We start from the raw sequence: 19,221 nt of genomic DNA on the forward strand, positions 1-19,221 counted from the left end.
TATATGCTTCTTCCTATGTGTGTGTGCCATAAAATCTATATATTATTATCTGCTACCATGCTGACCTAGCCAGTATAACAGTCTAGGTTTGAAGCCTATTCTGTAAATCCAATATGACTTCATTGTTTGGCATCTCAGTTACATCACGACTCTTTTTAATAACAGCCTAATATAGAATCAAGGAAATTTAGTGCTGCATGGCACAGCTTCAAAGTGTGGCTTTCCTCAGAGTGTGCCTTTGTGTGTGTGAGAGTGACAAAGCTAGAATCATAGCAAGAATCACGGCTGAAAACAAACAGAAATCACCGGACTTTCACTTCGTTTTACTGTTTTGGCTGATTTTGTGCAACATGACCGGTCTCAGCACTGCAACACTCCAGCTTGTACCTTGTGTGGTGGCCGAGGCACACTCACTATTGGCTCGAGATTGTAGGGGCGTTGCTTCGCAGTTGGTGAGTGCTTAGGGTGCACGGGGTGTTCTAGGGATGGCTAAGGGAAAGCTTACTTGGCACTGATCCCTCCTTTCAGTATAGACTGCAATTAACATTAGGCAGCACTTTTTTCCGAGTTGGGGGGGGGGGGGATGAATGTGTCATAAATAGTTCGCCTTTATAGAGGGTAGTGGATGCATGTTGAGCAATGCGATGAGGCCAGTGCACTTTGCAAGACTTGCGCTGCAGAGAGCGTCCACGGATCCCACGACCTGCTGCTGACAAGCCGGGGGGAAAGGAGAGGCAGAGGGGGAGCCGCTCGGAGAGAGATTGAGGGTACTGCCTTGGAGACGACAGCCCGGGTTTCTTTGCGGAGGGAATCATGCAGTTTGCAATCTGGCTGGTTGGACTAATGTGTCATCTGTCAGCTTTTGTCCGGGAGACTCTGCAATACCAGTTGCATCCGAAACAAGGTAGTGTTTTCTTTTGGCTTGCGAGTACGATGAAGTGATACTGCTGAAATGTGTTTCAACATTATTAACGGTGATTGAGCATGATTCCCGGCGTGCGGTAGGCTTGTCACCCTGCATCTGCATTTAGTCTGTTACACAGGCTCTAGGCTGTTTGTTACCATTGCTTTGTCTCTCACTTCCAACTTTCTCTGACTTTTTTTTGAGCAGAAAGCTTCATCAAGCAGCTGTCATCGTATGAAATCGTCAAGCCGCTACGTGTGAATGACTTCGGAGAGTCGTTCCCCCACAAACTGCACTACAGAAGGAGACGGCGGAGTTTAAACAATGACCTGTCCGGTTTACGGCTTCACTACAGGATTGATGCTTTCGGGGAACGCTTTCATCTCAATCTAACCGCAGACTCCAGCTTTATCGCGCCCTCTTACACGGTGACACACTTGGGAGAGGAGCAGAGCAACGACACGGACTCCCAGTCCACTGACCCCGGCGATATGCGCCACTGCTTTTTCCGTGGACACGTCAACGCCAAGCGCGAGTACCCTGCCGTCTTCAGCCTGTGCACTGGTCTGGTGAGTACTTGGTTTCCACTCCGCTATCTTCAAGCTTCTTTTTTGGGAAGCTTTAATCACTCTGACATGCTTTCTTCCATTTAAACGAATTCCATCCACGCACGCACAGCCCACAGCTCAAGTCATGTGTGTAAGTGTGGATCGAGAGCAAGTGTTACTGGACTAGTGACAATGGGAAGCCCTGCACCTTTGTGCCTGTGGGGATGGTGGGGTGGGATGGATGTGAGGGCTGGTTGTTATGGTTGGGATTGGGGCTGATTTGACAACAAGCCACTCTGTTGAAGTGTCCGTCTGCAAACACACTAAAACCCTGATGTGGTCATAGAGGATTTTCACACAGAAATGGATTATTAGTTATTTGGTGTCATGCTCGTGCTTGTGAAACAGAGATGCCAAACTCATTTTACAGGCCATATACAGCCCACACTGATTTTAAGTGCACTGGACCAATGAAATGACATGATAAACGTGTCAAAAGTTCTGGTAGTTCATTGCCCAGAATGTCCTGTATTCATAAAATGTTATATTTTTGTTCATTGACAAAAAATATTAGGTGTTTGTTTGTTTGTTTTTTACTATGGATGTAAACCCCCCCCCCCCCCCAACCTTGTAGTAGATAGTGGAAAAGGAGGCGCTTTTCTGTCAATTAACTAATAGTTAATTACTTTGTTTTAGTATGAATGGCAGTGGGGAGGAGGGGGGACTTAATCAACTGGAAAAGCTGTAAAAGTTATAAAAATACAGTTAAAAGTTCAAAATCTATTTACATTCTTTGGGCCGATTTTTGGCCCAGGCCTTATGTTTGACAACCCAATTTTGAAGCAGTCCAGTTTTTAATTTTATGAATAAAAATGCAGAACATTTCCTTGTTCCAGCTTCTTTAATGTTTATAATATGATACTCAAATCATCATAAGTTTGACCCATAGACAAATAGGTCTTTTGAAGATGCCACCATGTAGTTCCTGGAACTCGCTTCTCTTGTGGTCACTCTTCATAGCCTAAAGAGGCATGTTCATTAATTGACAGAAGAAAGAAGATGCTCATTGATGAAAATGTATCACATTTTTTTCCCCTGCCAACTTTATAGGGGTGTAATGGAATAAGTGGGTAATAAGGGGGTTTATAGGACTTATGTGTAATATCGGACGCCTGATGCCAGAGTCATTTAGTTTGCTGACTCCAATGTGAGGGAATCTGATAACTGTTGACAGCGATGACTTCATGGGTCACATAAGGTTACTGGTACAGGGGCAGGGGGTTGACCTTAGTCGCGCCAGGCGGATTCTGGCATAGACTGTGCCTGGGGATGGGGCAGGGTGGGAGAGCAGGGGTTGTTAGAGTGGACAGATAGACTGACCATAGCCTCAAAAGCCTTCCTCCTGCTCTAGGCCATTATCAGTGATGGTTATCCTTATTTTAGATGTACAGCAGGAGAATAGCATGTCATATAGTTATTTGCACATTCAGTTAAAAAACATAAATCTTTGTATTATCACTTTGCAAGAATTGACTCACAGCAGTGTAGCTATCAAAAATAAAATAAGATCAAATAAAGTGTTTTTCTTGTTATTCACCAATTTAAGACAAAAGGTGTTCTCCATTTATCAGGGCAGCCTTTAATTGCCCTCTCTGATATATGACTCACTTATACAAACATGTGTGCATCCTTTTTTTCAACAAACCGTCTTGTTTCCTTGCAACATCACTCATTGAGAATGACAGGACAATGGACACACCACCAGAGGCTATTGGGTCATAAATGTTTCCGTGTCTGATCACTGGGGCTTAATGGCCCGGGCACATTTTGGTGAGATGAGGTCATTAAGGAATAATTAGGCCCTAAAACAAAGGGGTCATTCTGGAAAAAGCAGTTTCCCCTTTCGTCCAATGTTGCTCAAAGCTATCACCGGGGGGCAATTGAGGAGAGCTTGGGGGAGGCAGGGTTGAGGAGCTTTTGGCCTTTTCAAAGGGAGTCATGAAGGGCAGAAAAGAGGAGAAATGCCCCGAAGAGAAGACAGCTGCCAATGAAGGTTGCGGAGGAGACTTAAAGATTGCTCACACCGTGGGAAATTTGGGTTCCTTGAGAAGCTGGGTCTTTCAGTCCACTCACATAATAGAAGTGTAGGTTAAGTCAGGCTGTTCTGACAAATGCATCTGTTTTACTTCCAGCACAGAATGAAGCAGCTCTGCACAAAGATCAGGTTCACGGCACCTTTATGCCGTAAGATATTTAACAGAGACTGACTGCAGGTGTCTGCAGCCACAGAAAATCATAGTGTCTTTGAGAGATTTCATAATAGAGCTGTGTGCCAGCAGTCGGTCCACTCATGTCATGAATGTGACCTCGCTTCAAAAAGGGGTCTCTCAGTTGTAAGGTCCAGTTCAGCACCCAGTACTGAACAGCAGCCATTGTGTCTGCCCAAACCTTTGTCAGATTTGCTGCTGAGCTAATGCTGGGAAACCCTGAATCTCTTCCTCTCCGCTGACTAAAGGGAGCATTTATCTGTTCAGCTTTCTGTTAACACTACACGAAACTTTAGACTGGATCACCCGTAATTACCTAATTGAAGTTAATTCACCATAGACAGTGATTTACAAGACACCGGCAAACATCTACCAATTTTTGCATTGTATAAATCATTCATTATATTTAGATTATGACTGCAATGGTTTGAAAAAGGCTGCAGTACTTCTATGTTGATCAGGCATATTTAAACAGAGTTTTATTTTCACAACCAGATGAGACGAAAGCGAATGTTTTGAGCCTGCTGTGAACAAAGAGGACATTACATCGACAGTTTGATGACAACAGAGTAATCTCCATCTGCTCAAGATGTGCACCGAAATGAACCAGAGCATGTACCAAATGAACCTTGTGCTTTTTTTGTAGTTCCAAGGTCAAGAATGAAGTAATATCTGACTGTTATTCAGTGATCATTTTTTTGAAACACAAAGGGAAACGTTCTCTGCAGTGGATAATTCCTGATGCGTTTTAGCCACATAAATTTGTTTTTTACTCGACCGTGTAAATGTAAGAAAATGTAGTCGTGTATGCTTGAGTGGATTGAATCTTATTTTGACTGCAAAGACCATTTCATGAACACTGTTTATTCAGTATCAGCTTCTCTGGCGAGTTGTTGTCACAGCATGTTTTGTGTCTATGATGAGTGATTGGTGGACTTTAGGACTTAAAAAAAAAGAGTCACATCATCTCGAAATCATTCATACAAATGCATCCGTTCATGCTGTCTTCTCTCAAAGTTCCCCGCTGGATTTGAAAACTACTTCTATTTCGTTTCACTGGCTTCTCAGAACTGAAGAACCAGTACTGATCCAGGGCAGAGGGGGGGGGGTGCTTCAACAAGTGAAGGCGTTTCTATCCTGTGCATTGTTTATGAAAGTTTTGACACTTTTGCACTGAACCCACATCCATATGTTTTTGGAACATGGCATAGTTATTCTAAATAAAAGAATTAATATGTGATTGAAGTCCAGACTCTCAGCTTTTATTTAAGCGATTAAGCAAAATTATTGCATTAACTTTTCAGGAATTACAGCCACTTTTATACACCCCTTCCTTATTTTCAGAGGCTCACACTGATTTGGATAATTTTAAATATCAGGACTGTTTTTCATACTTTGATGGGTTCTAGACTGCCTGAAATCTCTGTTAGGCCTTTACTGTAAGCCACCTTAGATTGCTGCTTGCTTGTGTGTCTCTTTGCCTTCAGCTTTGTCTTCAGAAAGTTGAGTTGACAAAGTTATCTTAGCAGTATGCTTTGGTTCATTTAACTATTAGCACTGTCTGATCTGTTTTGAAGTGTTTGGCTGAACCTGAGCAGAAAGTATAGCACATGTACACTTCACAATTTATCCTGCTGATTATCTCAATAATAATAATAATAATAATAATAATGGATTGGATTTATATAGCGCTTTTCTAGGCACCCAAAGCGCTTTACAATACCACTATTCATTCACTCTCACATTCATACACTGGTGGAATAAGTCACGTTATCAATAAACACCGGCAAACTTGTTCTGTTGACAGTGATAGTTGCCCATACCATAACATAGCCTTGTCTTCTAGTCCTTCTGGTGTTGCTGAGCTGGCTGGTGCATTCCCTTTTTTTAAAAGAATGTAGCAGAGTGTTGATTTAACCTCTCTTAAAGTTTTTGTTATCTCTTTAATAGGTTTTTTTTTCAGCCTAATGAGGGCCTCATTCACCTAAACTGATATCTCTTTGACCTTCACATAGTTCCAGTTAACACCTAAGTAATGAAAGTGCAACACTTGGAATCAACTCCAGAATTTTTATCTGCTAAATTTGTCGTGGAACGACGAGGAAACAGGTCCCACTTGGCCGTGAAACCGCCTTCACATCTTGATTTGAATTGAATGTCATACAAAGGCAAAAATTACACAAATTGTGCCACTTTCCAAATACCTAACTGTAGAACTGAGTGCCTTTAACCTTTTTCAGGAGCTATAGTGTAAACCTGCAGGGGATCTAATCCCTCACTTTTTGAAAAGTAGGGAGGAAAAGTGCAGTTCCAGTTTGTACTTGTTTTCCACGTCCGAGTTGTATCTTTTCCATTGTCAAATGTCCATCACTCGGGGATGTTTATGGCGTAATGCTGCCTTAAAGATAACATTCCAGCCTCCAATATCCTGTTTAAGTGTGCGCATGAAATTACCATGCAAACACCAGTGCGCCTCATGGCTGAGTGAGCTAAGAAGCTTTGTGAGGGACCGAGCTGCCAAATCAATATTAGCATTCCTCTGTCAGCAGCTTGGTCCGCGTATGATGATGTCACTCTTCCCAGTGTCAGGGTTTTCGGGGAAAAACGCATTTTGACACTTACAGCTTACCTAATAACCTGTGCATAAATGTGTGAAACGGTTTACTGAATTGCAACAGCACCCTGATAAATGTATCATGCAAAAGACTTAAAATGTTTCAAAACTCGCCTTCATTGTCACGGAATGAAATTCTCAGGGCTTAAACTTCAACAATAACTGACATGAAAGCAGTTACGGATATTCTGTTGCCTTTTCAATCAGCATGTTCTTTCCATACACACCTGTCAAAAGAGCTTATTTAAAAGCATGGAAATAATGTGAACCCTGGTGCCAGAGGCTAGGACCGAGTGACTGCAAAGAGACCACAACCTGTGTAAATGAAACTGTGAAATAAACAGACACGCGTACAGTAGAATATGCACACATGCACGTGCATGCTTTGTACCAGTGACATCTCCTGGCTTTTCCCCCCCTTATAGATTGGAACTTTTACAACACAACATGGCGAATTCTTCTTGGAACCCCTTTTAAACGCTGCTGGGGAGGAATACGATGAAGAACACGACAAACCTCATCTCGTCTATCGACATGAGAGGAAAAGAAACATCTCCAAATCTGACAACAATGCAGATCCCTGTGCTGCCTCAGGTAATAGACTGCCTAAGTATTCTACCTGTAACCACAGTCTGTCTGACTTTCACCCACAAACACTTACCTCCTTATCTCCTGTATTTTCTTTCTGAACCGTGGCAATAAACACTGCCCTAAAATGTAAATTATACTCAGTCACGATCTTTGGCTTGCAGATTTCAGCCTTGATTAGTGGCTGTTACTTGTGCACTGCGTGGTGGTTTCATGCCTCCTCTGCTGGAACATTGAGTCCCAGGTTTGTAGCAGGAGCTCAGAGGGTAGGTGCGATAACTTTTTAGTTTGCAGCTGAAAAGAACTGGGGGGGTTTTCCACTTGGGAGGCTGCTGGAAAGTTCCCCCAATTTCATTTGAATTTTTATGGTTGAGGCCCTGCGGGTGGTGGAGAGGCCCTCAAGAGAAAAGCAGGGTGACTGAGTGAAGTTCACCTCGATGGAAGACCTTAAAGTTGTCCTCCAAGGGGGGCCTTTGTCGAGTGACGCGATAAATCTTTTATATGCCGACTGCTTGATTTGTTTGTTGTCTGAACGCAGCCATTGTCGCCCAGTGGTGGCCTTTGTGTGTGGCGGTGGGTTAAAAAAACTTGGATAGGCCAACGCTGCCTCAATATGCTCAACCCTTTCACTCGCTCAATCTGTGTGAGGCAAACAGAGACCCAGCATTCGCTGAAAGCTTTGTGTATATATATCTATTAACCCCCTGACTTTTAATGTTTTAAGAACATCCATTTCCACCATTCAGTTTAAGTGTGTAAACCAGTTTAATGTCTAGTTAACATGAAATGAGAAGCATCCTGAAATAGCTTCTCATGACCTTTACTGTGAAATGAAATCCTTTTGTTCAGTGTACAGCAGGAGGTAGCTGGGATGTAGGTGTTTAAAGTGTTAGAGACACCTGCGGGGCCTCATCAAAGGATAGCAAGTAAACAATGAACAAGGGATTAAAAGAAGCAGTGGGCCTGGGTTAGGACTGTGAGGTGTCCCCAGACTGTGCCATTATCAGAAAGGGCAATCTCCACATGTTGTGAAAAATTGGTTCTTTGAAGGCTTCACTGAGCACAGACTAATAGGCTTGTCCTGTCTTTTTATGACACACAGCGCAGTGCAGGTTACATATAAACGCTAACTTGACGCGTGTCGTCCTGCTTCCGGAACACTTGCAGTTTTTTCTCCTGGTCTTTGGGCATTTTCCTCCTGGCTTTGCAGTATGTCTGCACATTGATGTCTCAGAAGGAAAATTGTCCACTTAATTTTCTTCATTAGACTAAACTGACTTCTAAAATAAATGTCAACACACTCAGGCTGTCAGCTTGTCATTGTGTTTGAAAAACTGGAAAGCTTTATTAATGGATTAGAGGAGCGCATAAGCATCACACAAGACCACATTTTAAGCAAGAAGCACATAGATTACCCACCCAAAACCTGTGATGTTAGCAAGAGAGCCGATTCCAATCTCCTTTTTTTTTGACTGGCTCTAAAAGGACTCTCTGTCAAGGTCAACGCGATCTTATGACTCTGTTTTTCTCTTTGTCGCTTTCTCTTCCATATTCGTGTTTTCGTGTGGAGAGAACGTTTGAGCCACACAGAGAAGTGCTGATGACCTTCCAAGCAGCCACTCTGATTTGTAAAAAAAAAAAAGTTTTTGCAAGACATACGGTGATTTTATTCCTTATCCATCCCCCTTTTTTTGCTGTTTCCTGAAGCAAAACATATTTTTGAAAACGATAAAGATGAAACAAACTGCGCTTTATCAAACACACCTTCAGGAAACAGCATGTGTATCAGCAGAATGGTAAGATAAGAGCTTCCTTTAGAAATGCTGGCTCAGAATACCTCCCTCGTGCACTGCGCAGTGCGCCAGAACAACGGAGACTTCTGTATCTGCTGTCCTAAGACAAGTAAGAGTTTCCAAGATCTCTGAAAGAAAAAAATGCTGAAAGGAGAGGAAAGCGATGTTTCCACATAGAAACATTTCACAAAGATGACGCTCTGTTTTGAGCTTTGAGCTTGTCATCTCCGACACGTACAAATAGTTGACTTATTCATACTTGTGCTGTCACTGCTTGTGAGATGTCAGATGTAGAAGTGGACTGATAAGACTGAAGTGTTACCTTGATGGAAAATTCTATTTTAACTGTCAGGTCACGGCTGTCTTCAGCTGCTTTTCTTCACGACATGTGTTCATGGTCTGTTGATAAAGCGAGAGGCTGTTATTGTAATGCTGTGTTGAATGGATGGAAGTTTATATGACATTTTTAAATGTAAATTCATCCTACTGAACCACTGATGCCAGTGTCTTTGATGGACATTGCAGCTGTATCAGTTTCCTTTCTCTGTCAGCCAACCTGGGTGGTTTTCCTTCTGTTTAGAATACCTTTACTGGAGTAGATAGCTGTTGAGTGGGTGATTAATGTTTTAAAGTCACAGAGTGCCTTGTTGTGCCTCGCTCTGAATTTTGAAAGCATAGAGGCAATAAAGCTTAACAGGCTCAAACCACAACACGGCTCCGACCCCTAATGACACATTCTACAGGGTATCAGTCTGTCGGCTTGCATGTGAATCCCCGTGTCATCCTTTGATAGAGATAAGCGCAGAAATGAGGGCGGCTGCAGGTAGGGGTAGATTCTTCTGTCGCTCTGCTCCCTTTGCTTTTTAAAAATCCATGTGAAGACAAGCAAAAGGCAAAGGGAAGCGGGAATTGCAAAGAATCTCTTTCACCAAGCCACTGGCTGCAAGTCCAGAACTGTGGGGTGTCATATTTTGTCTGAATTAGAAACAGTGAAAAGACTAAAAGACAGCTTGACACCAAACTGAAATCCAACTACCCAAAGTCCTGTTCCAGCGTCAGCTCTCAAGCAGCTTGCCTGATTTCTTGATGGGTAACCGAGGCCAGCTTGGAGACCGAATTGCCTGGCGTTGATGCGGCAATACTTGGCACAGATGGCATCTGTGCCCCCTGACCCTTAACACAATCATCGTATACGATTCCCCTCTCGGTGCCCACTGTGTATACATGGTAGCTCAAATGCTAGCATCAGGTTTTTGGTCAATGGGTTCATTTACATGGAAAAATGTCCTCCCCGCCTGCGGTTTGAACTAGCCGACTTGAATCGGTGCCTGCCCTCCCTTTGCGCTTTCATGTATGTGAATGGAGGCACTTGTTGATTGTGACCTCACTTCCCTCTTTGTTTGGAGTCACTCACTGGATGAGTTGATGTGACCTTGAACTTTTCCCTCCTAGAGGTGCGTGGATTCTGGGCTTGGCGGCTTGTTTGCCGGGCCTCACTTGGAACTATGTATGCATTAAACCCTTTGTTTTCCTCTGAAGCACGGCTCTTGACAGGGGTCAGGAAATGTGGTCAGCTAGGGTGTGATGGGCGAACAGCAATTACTCTGTCATCTTCACCATCTTTCTTTAGATTGTGTGGAACTTCTGGGTGTCACATGGCTCCAAAGGGCTTAGGCTTATTCTGTGGCCTTATGGCCCTTGCACTGACTCAACCTCCTGCATTCCAGGAAGTACCTATTGTGGCAAAGAATAAAAACAGAGTTTGTTTTGGGGCTTTTGTGTCCGTGTGTAAATGTGGTTTGCTTGTGAATGTGTGTTTGTGAAAGTGCATGTCATCTCCTTGGCCTGTCAGTGGATGAAGTGTCCCACTGAGTGCTGAGAATTGCTGAGCAAGAGCGGAGAGGAATGGGGAAACGAACTTCTTTCTTTGTGAGTTTGAGCAATTCTGGCTTGCACTGCATGTGCCTGTCTGTCTTGCTTCAGAGCTTGGCAGTGGCCCTTGCCTTTTCTCGAGCTCCCACTGCCTGCTTTTCTTCTTTTACACCTGCTTCTATAAAGTAGCTTTCTTACTCACTGCATTGCTGTTGGCCCTCATTTGAAAAAGACTCATTTCTCTTGTCTTTTTGAATGCCAGTTGAATATTTTTGTCTTTTGAATCACTGTGATCTGAACGCTAGCCTTAAAATGTGTCAGATGAGTCTAAAAAAATCTGATTTTTCATGCATTGATTGCGAGTTTGAGCCACCACATGTGCTATTTGTGTGTAATGAGTGAGTTTTCCCTTCAGGTAGGATGCTCTGTTGAGTTAGTGCCTCAAATTTCATAACACTCCATGACAGATAATGCAAGCAGCTAATAATTTGGTCCATTGCACTCGCTGAGTTTAGGATAACAGATACTCCGGACAGGGCTGAGTAGGGCTGGGTACACACACAGTCTGTAACTTTAATAGCTGCCATGTGCCTACCCTGAGGCCACAGCCCTATTGAACCCAGTGTGTTGGGTGTGTTGCTCAGATTCCAACTTGAGCTATTTTCTGCCACTGAATACTGTCTGGGCATTCTTAACAGACTTGAGCTTATTCAAACAACTTGAGTGACAGTGATTAACTGCATGGTGGCATGGATGCTGGAAGAGCAACAGTTTCCCACTAAGGGTAAACCCAAGAGATGACTGGAAATCATCAGTGACTTGGCCAGGGTCTCGGGCTGTTTACTATCATAGAGGCCAGACATCCTTCAAAAACACAGAGCTACATTTTTAATGTAAAGATGATTTATAGTTCAGTATCTAAAGTAGGGGTTTCTTTTAAAATATGGTAGATGTGATTAAGTCATCCATACTGATTGTCTTGGAGTAAAATCAACATCTCGATATTTAAATGGTTCCTTGAACAGATCTGTAGTCATTGTTGAGTCACAAATGGTCGTCTTCGAGGAAAAGAAAAATGAGGCCTTGTATATGTGCTTATCAGATAGGATTTTAACATTACGTATAAACGTGTGATTGCATAAATTGCAGTGTTGAGGTTGATGCTCTTTAGTGATGCATTTAACAAAACCTGAAGATCCTGTTTAATTTGCTGCTTTGCATTTTATTAGCATCCTGTGTGTGCAAATCTCCGATTGGGCTGGTTTTGTATACCTGTGAACTATGGCTTTCACTCAAGCAAAACGTTAGCAGTATTTATCCCTGCAAAAAAAGACGTTAAAATATGCTGCCCCTTTTTGTCATTAGAATAATCTATAGAAGGACAGGAAACTGTCCAGAATAGTTCCTGTCGGGGAGTTTCAAAGGATCGAGAACATAGTGCTCATTGTTAATGTCTTTGCTCTTGAAGTGGCACTAGTTCTGTGTTATTGTATATACAACATCGTGTATCATGTATATGTTGTATTCACTCGCTTGTTTTGTATGTCAGTACAAGCAGAAACTATTTATTTCTGTTTAGAATGACTAAATCTTTGCCTCTGTCTTGACCAAATCACTTTTGAAAAAGGATTTTTTTAATCTCAATGGAACTTTTATTTGGATAAATAAAAAATAATATTATTAGAGACTTTTCATCAAATCTTTGACACATTTTGAAGAGCTTTAGAAAATGATGTATTTGCTCTTTATCGGCACTTCCTTGTAAAACGCCAACATCTGTCCTATAAACTATTGACTGGGCCTTCCAGATGTAACCAAATTACTCTAAGATTTGAAGACATGTGTATTCAACAAAGAGGAAGGGTTGCTTCTTGCGTATCCCAATCCAAACATTTTCAATTGAATTCAAATGGTATCCATAATGATTTAATCTTTAGTATATTTGGATGAACCCCTTTAAACTAGACATCTTGGTTTGGCTAAGATAACACTCCAGGCTACTACCCGTCACAGTTCTGATTCACAAGTAGTGTTTCGTCATTTGAGGAGGTCTGCAGCCGACCACTATGCTGTCGTTATCTCTGAACTGAAAATATCAACCGAGTGGACTGCAAGTGTACAAAGACCATACTTCCAGTGATGTCGACAGCCACGCCACTTCACTTTTAAAAGCCTTCTTCAGCAGAAGCAATTAGCTGCCTTACTTCTCCACTGTCTAGCCGCAGAATTACACTTAATTGTGCCCCTGTCTGCGGTGGTTTCAAAGTTTTTCCCCTCTTAACTTGTATTCCAATAACCACGCTGTCTGATTGTTTTAAGTAGCAGGCACTACCTGTACTGATTGGAAAGTGTACTTTAAATGTGTCCTTGAACCAACACAGCTGATTTAAATGGCTAAATTAGCTCCTGCAGTTCTCCAGAGGCCTGGTAATGAACTAATCATGTGATTCAGGTGTGTTGACCCAAGGTGAGCTCTAAAACCTGCAGGACACCGGCCCTCAGGGCCTGGAATTGCCCACCCCTGGTTTAATGTGTAGCCTAAGATGACAACTCTCAGAAGGCCAGCAAAACACTGTAAAACAATGGTTATTAGTTCAACTACGTATTTGTTGGTTCTTGGCATTTGTCATGAAAGAGCAGCTCTATGTTAAAATCCCATTGAGATCCTTTTGGACAGGCTGGCATACATAGATGGACTCAGACTAAAAGTATATGTAACAGTAAAATATTTCCACACTTTAATGTTTATGGATTAATGTAAATAAATGCTTAACTGTTAACATATGTGGCAGTTCAAACCCAATCAAAATGTCTAGATATGTTTAAAAGAGTTCAGTCATTGTGTGTATGGGATAGTTTGTCTGCAATTATTCATGGCATTGAGTGAATACACAAACAGGGTAATGTTCATTGTTTTGATTGTGTTTTGGCACAGTGATATAAAGATTTACACATCCCGAGTCAATTAGGTGTTGGAACATAGAAGTGAGTGTGTTCTGTTGGTACAATTTAGCTGTGTGTACATTGGAATCGACTAGATTATAAGTTGGAAATGCCTACACTCATGCCATGCAGGGCCCCTTTTTAATAATGCTCCCGATCATGAGAAACCTCTGAAGTTCGAGTTTATATTCCAAGTTTGAAAAGAAATAATATCTATCAGGTTCTTTTTGTTGATAGTAAATTCCAACATGCAGAGCACAGAGATATAAAGACCTTCTGTGGCTGATTTTTCCAGTGCCCAGTGAGTGATGTAATGCCTCTGTGCATACAGTGGGTCAGTCACCCCTGTCTTCTCATGGTGTAAGTAGCAGCTCACTACCTAGCGAGAGGGGGATTTCAACCTAAGGCGATTTGGGAAGGTTGTGTGTGGCTAATCTGCACTGATTCAAAGGCTATTATAGCAGAAGGCAATATTTTCACCACCTCCTCTTTTTTTTCCATCACACACTTGCTTACTCTGAGTCTTAACACCAATTTCTGAGGATGGAGAGATACTCCTCTGTGCTTTGATAATCCCTTTGATGTCGGACTGTCTGCAGCGATGAGTCTGTTTAAGGGGTTTAGTGCGGTGGGTTTTGGCCTTTGAGACTTTTCTTTCCCTGGAAAATACAAAGCTCCGTGCTGGCCCAGCTGCCCGGGCTGCGTGCACAGGCACAGACCGGCTTGGCGCTGGCTTGGATGCTGGTTCTGGCATGGGGTTGGGCCTCACGGCGGCAAGAGCTGTGGGCCATTGTGCCAGGGAGTCACGCTTCGCCTCGTGTGCCCACTGGGGGCATCGCTTGAATACTCACGGAGCACTGAATGAGTTTTCCTTTCTCTTTTTTTCCCTAATCTAACAGTTACACACAATCTGTCTCTGTGTGACTGTCTGGAAAGATTGAGTTTACAAAACACAATGGAAGTCTTCACTGTAATCGGGTTATCCAAAGTTGAGGAGGATGACGGATTCCAAACTATGCTTGGATCGTAAGCACTAGTGGTCTTACTTAAAGTAATTACATAGTCGGTGTAATTTTTTTTTAGCAACTTTTGCTACATTGTGTCCCTTTTGCGGCTTGGTTTAATGGAGGCAAAAGAAAAATACTACACCTATATGTACAAACATTTATTAAAAATTACAGCAATTTGAGTTTTGACAAAATAGGAAATTGACAGTGAAATCTTTCATTGTCAATTCTTAGCTATTTCATCAGTGGCTCCTGATATTTTTCTTCTTTTTCTTCTTTCAGCTGGTCCTTTTAGAGGTGGCCACAGCAGATCATTTATTTCCATCTCACCCAATCCCACTTCTTCTGTCACACCAACCCTCTGCATGTCCTCCTGCACTACATTCATGAATCTTCTCTTTGATCGTTCTTTTCCGCCCGCCTGGCATACGTTAAATCAATCTTTCCTCGGCAGGGCGACAGGTGAAACTGCTTTAAGCAAGCTTTCTTACACTATATCACGGATGTGCGCCAAAGCAACAGTGGAAATCAGAAGAGCACAATGATCGACCTGCACGCTTCGGTCCTGGACTTCTCACAAAATGCAGTGTAAAGTTATACAGTGCTGATTGACTGCTTAAGCATTTTGATGTTCATAGCTGATACGTGCAGTTTATCTGGCCCTCCATTGGTTGTCATTTTCAGTCAGGAGAATCTGGGGATATTGCAGAAAACAAACTCAACCCTTTTTTGTGATTTGGATTATTCCTGTGGTGTGACTGGGAAACCTCTTGCTGTTTTTTCCACTCTGTTTTTATTCAGAACTCCAGGGTTCTTATTAATGTGCAATCAACGCTACTTCATTTTTAAGTACAGCAAGTTTTTCTTACCTTGCCTCTAATAATATAGGCAATCGGTCTGTGTCTCTGCCTCTGTGTTCCTCTTTTAACTTCACTCTGTCATGATGATGGAATCTACCGTTTGTAGCCAGCACAACACGTGCGCTTCAGCTGAGAGAAGTGAGCCATTTGAGTGTGCACTGTGGATGGCTGTCATTCTGGGTCTGAGGCTGCTGTTGGAGGCGGCGTATGAATGGAACTGTTTGAGTGTTAATGTGTTCCTTTCACCACGATTGTAACAATTTACCAAAATAATACAATGACTGGGGTATCCAGAGCGGAATATAGGATTTTTACGCCTCTGCATGGCGTAAACTGAGCCTAGTCTCTGTGACTCAGTAAAGTGCTGTTAAGGGATTTCTTAGTTTGTGTGGCTTCGTTTGAGACAGGAGAATCCAGATTGCCTGAGATAAAACACAGGCTCAAAGCTCACCAGTGACTCTGTGTCTCTGGGTTCAACTGCTTTCCTGAACACTTGAATGAGACGGTTTATGGCAGGTGTCCGCAACAGAAGCCTAGTTATGTGATTGGAACTAAGCTGCGCCAGAACATGCACTGAACTGTAGATGTAGCTTGCTCTCTTATGAAACACCTTTATGATGTTAAGTAGTCCATTAAAAAAAAGGCTAATTACCACATTAAAATTATTTTCTTTCTTAAACAGAGAAATTGAAGAAGCCAGCCTCTTCAGAGATGAGAGGGACCATGAGAGAGGAGCTAGAATCTCTCAGAGCCACAGTAGAGCACCAACGCGTGCTCGAGAACAACTCCACCGGCCCACACCCGAGATCGCCACGCAGGCGCAAGCGTTTCCTGTCCTATCCTCGCTACGTTGAGCTGATGGTGACAGCAGATGCCAAAATGGTGCGTCACCATGGACGCAACCTAGAGCACTACATTCTAACAATCATGTCAGTAGTAAGTAAAATAATGTTTCTCTTTTTTTTCAGTGTTTAAATGTGTTTTTGCTCAGTATTGTTTGCTGGCATTGCCTTCCTGTTGGGATTACATGCTACTAAAAGGTCTTTAACATATGATGGGGTTAGTTACTCAAGACCTTGTATGTGAGGAGAAGGGTTTTAAAATCAGCTGTTAAACCAATTTAACCAAACATCAATAACTGAACGATTTAGAGGTTCATTTAAAATACTGAAAAGTAGCAAAAACTTAGTGAAAGAACATGACAAACGTCTCAGTGTTAGCCATGCTGTTGTTCACAGCAGATTTCACAAGTCATTGAATTGTTTAAACTTGAGACTTGTAGACTTATAGAATAGTCAGTTAAACTTGAATGAAATGTAGGTTGCTCGGTTGCTAGAGACGAGCTAAATGCATATTTTTTTCCAAGCAATGTTTAACTCTATGTGGCCATGTTCTTTGGCTGTATGCTCAGCGTGTTGTTTCCCCATGTGTAAATAAGCGTCTCAAACTAGATCAAAATTAGGCTTGATGGAATACACTTACAAACATTAACCTTTCCACTAGATGGATCTAATTTAATAGATGCCAAATCTACAGCAGAGCTGTATTGAATTTAATGTGGTTTTGTGGACATTTACATTGAAAACATGCATCGTCTTTTTTTAATTGTGAAAGATCTCTAGAAAATGACCAAAACTTTACAGCAAAAAATAAACAACTTCAGATAAGAAACTTCTTATGATGATCGTCTCCATCATGAGGGTCAGATTTTAACATTAAATCAATGACACTCGTGCTATTGAACCTTTTTTAAAATGATAAACTCTGCTGAAATGAATGCAACAGAAATAAAGAGCAATCTGACATTTTGGTCACAGTAGTATTCAGAAGCTTTTTCAGTGAATACGCCACATATGACAACACTTTAAAAAATTTAAGTTCTGATATATACACCACGTACTCTGTGATATATTTCTTTCCACTATTAAAGCAATTGCCCAGTGGAAACTGCAGTCAAGTCCAGGGCTGTGTTTTTCTAGTCTTAGATTTTACTGTTTGGCATTTTTGGTCATTAACTCCGATGTAACCTCAGCATGCTTCTGCATATGCCAAACAAACCCTGTTAGCCTGTCCAGCACCTTGACCACTTTATAAGTCCTACTTTTGACTGTGAAAGAAGAATATTCATTTTAAGAATATTCATGGAGTTGTACGATAAAAACTGTCCAACAATAAAATACAACAGAAAGCACAAATATTCAGATAGACCATGGCTCACTAAGGGTTTACAAAATGCATGTAAAAAGAAAAATACACTCTATAGGGAATACCTAAAACAAAGAACAAAAGATGCTGAAAATAAATATAAAAAATACAAAAATAAGTTGACCAATATTATACGTGTAGAAAGGAGTATTATAGTAAAATATTGAACAACAATAAACATAATATGAAAGGAATATGGGATGTTTTAAACGGTATCATTAAAAATAATTCTGGACAACAAAGTTATCCACAATACTTTATCGATAATGGCAATATTATGGAAAACACTGCTGATAAGGTCAACAGCTTTAATCATTATTTTGTAAATATTGGACCAAAACTGGCAGAACAAATTCCCGAGTCACTGCCATCAGTAGAATGTAGTGAAAACCTGATTGATAGGAACCCTAACTCAATGTTCCTCACATCAGTGGAGGAAAAAGAAATAATTGACATTGTACACATGTGTAAATATAAAACATCTACTGATTGTAATGATATTGACATGAAAATCGTCAAGAAGGTCATTGAAGGAATTGTAGGACCTCTAATATATATTTGCAACTTATCATTTCAGACGGGAAAAGTGCCAAACAAAATGAAAATAGCTAAAGTTGTGCCGCTGTATAAAACCGGGGATAGACGCCACTTCACAAATTACAGGCCTGTTTCTTTACTACCACAATTCTCCAAAATCCTAGAAAACCTGTTTAATAAACGATTAGACAAATTCTTAGATAAATATAAATTACTCTCTGACAGTCAATATGGATTCAGATCAAAAAGATCAACATCTCTGGCATTAATCGAATCAATTGAGGAGATTACGAATGCTATAGATCAGAAACAGTATGCAGCTGGAGTATTTCTGGATCTCAAGAAAGCATTCGACACAATCAATCATGACATATTAATTAATAAACTGGAACGGTATGGGATTAGGGGGGTTGTACTGCAATGGGTGAAAAATTATTTAAGTGACCGGAAACAATTTGTGAAGCTGGGTGTCCATTCCTCATCATGCTTGGACATTGCTTGTGGTGTTCCACAAGGCTCTGTACTGGGTCCAAAATTATTTATTATTTATATAAATGATATTTGTAAGGCATCTGATATATTAAAATTTGTATTATTTGCAGATGACACAAATATTTTTTGTTCTGGGGGGAATCTAAAGGAGCTGCTGGATACAATTACTTCAGAAATGTGCAAAATTAAAAAATGGTTTAACAGGAACAAACTATCGCTAAATCTAAGTAAAACTAAAATTATCTTATTTGGGAATTCCCTTAGAAATGCACAAGTGCAGATTCATGTAGATGGTGTGGAAATTGAAAGAGTACTTGAACATAAGTTTCTTGGTGTGATTATAGATGATAAATTAAACTGGAAGTCTCATATAAATCATATACATAACAAAATTTCAAGAAGTGTCTCAATCTTGAGTAAAGTAAAACACATTCTGGACCACAAATCACTCCACATTCTCTATTGTTCCCTGATTGCACCGTATTTGAATTACTGTGCAGAGGTTTGGGGCAATACTTACAAATGTTCGCTATCATCAATCTTTATATTACAAAAAAGGGCCATAAGGATAATCCATAAAACTGGTTACAG

The 19,221-nt window shown here is 41.2% G+C and overlaps 1 protein-coding gene across 1 annotated transcript in view; it reads left to right on the forward strand.

Moving 5' to 3' along the window:
• The first annotated feature begins 471 nt into the window (after positions 1 to 471).
• The window catches only part of LOC309710244 (A disintegrin and metalloproteinase with thrombospondin motifs 20), a 78,500-nt gene continuing 59,750 nt past the window's right edge, over positions 472 to 19,221 (forward strand). The window contains 4 exon segments of the mRNA XM_082539542.1: positions 472 to 904; positions 1,112 to 1,473; positions 6,759 to 6,927; positions 16,079 to 16,332. Of these exon segments, the coding sequence (XP_082395668.1) occupies positions 814 to 904; positions 1,112 to 1,473; positions 6,759 to 6,927; positions 16,079 to 16,332 (876 nt within the window). The 5' untranslated portion in view covers positions 472 to 813.

The sequence above is a fragment of the Aulonocara stuartgranti genome (assembly GCF_965226115.1).
Source record: "Aulonocara stuartgranti genome assembly, chromosome: 7".
NCBI lineage: Eukaryota > Metazoa > Chordata > Actinopteri > Cichliformes > Cichlidae > Aulonocara > Aulonocara stuartgranti.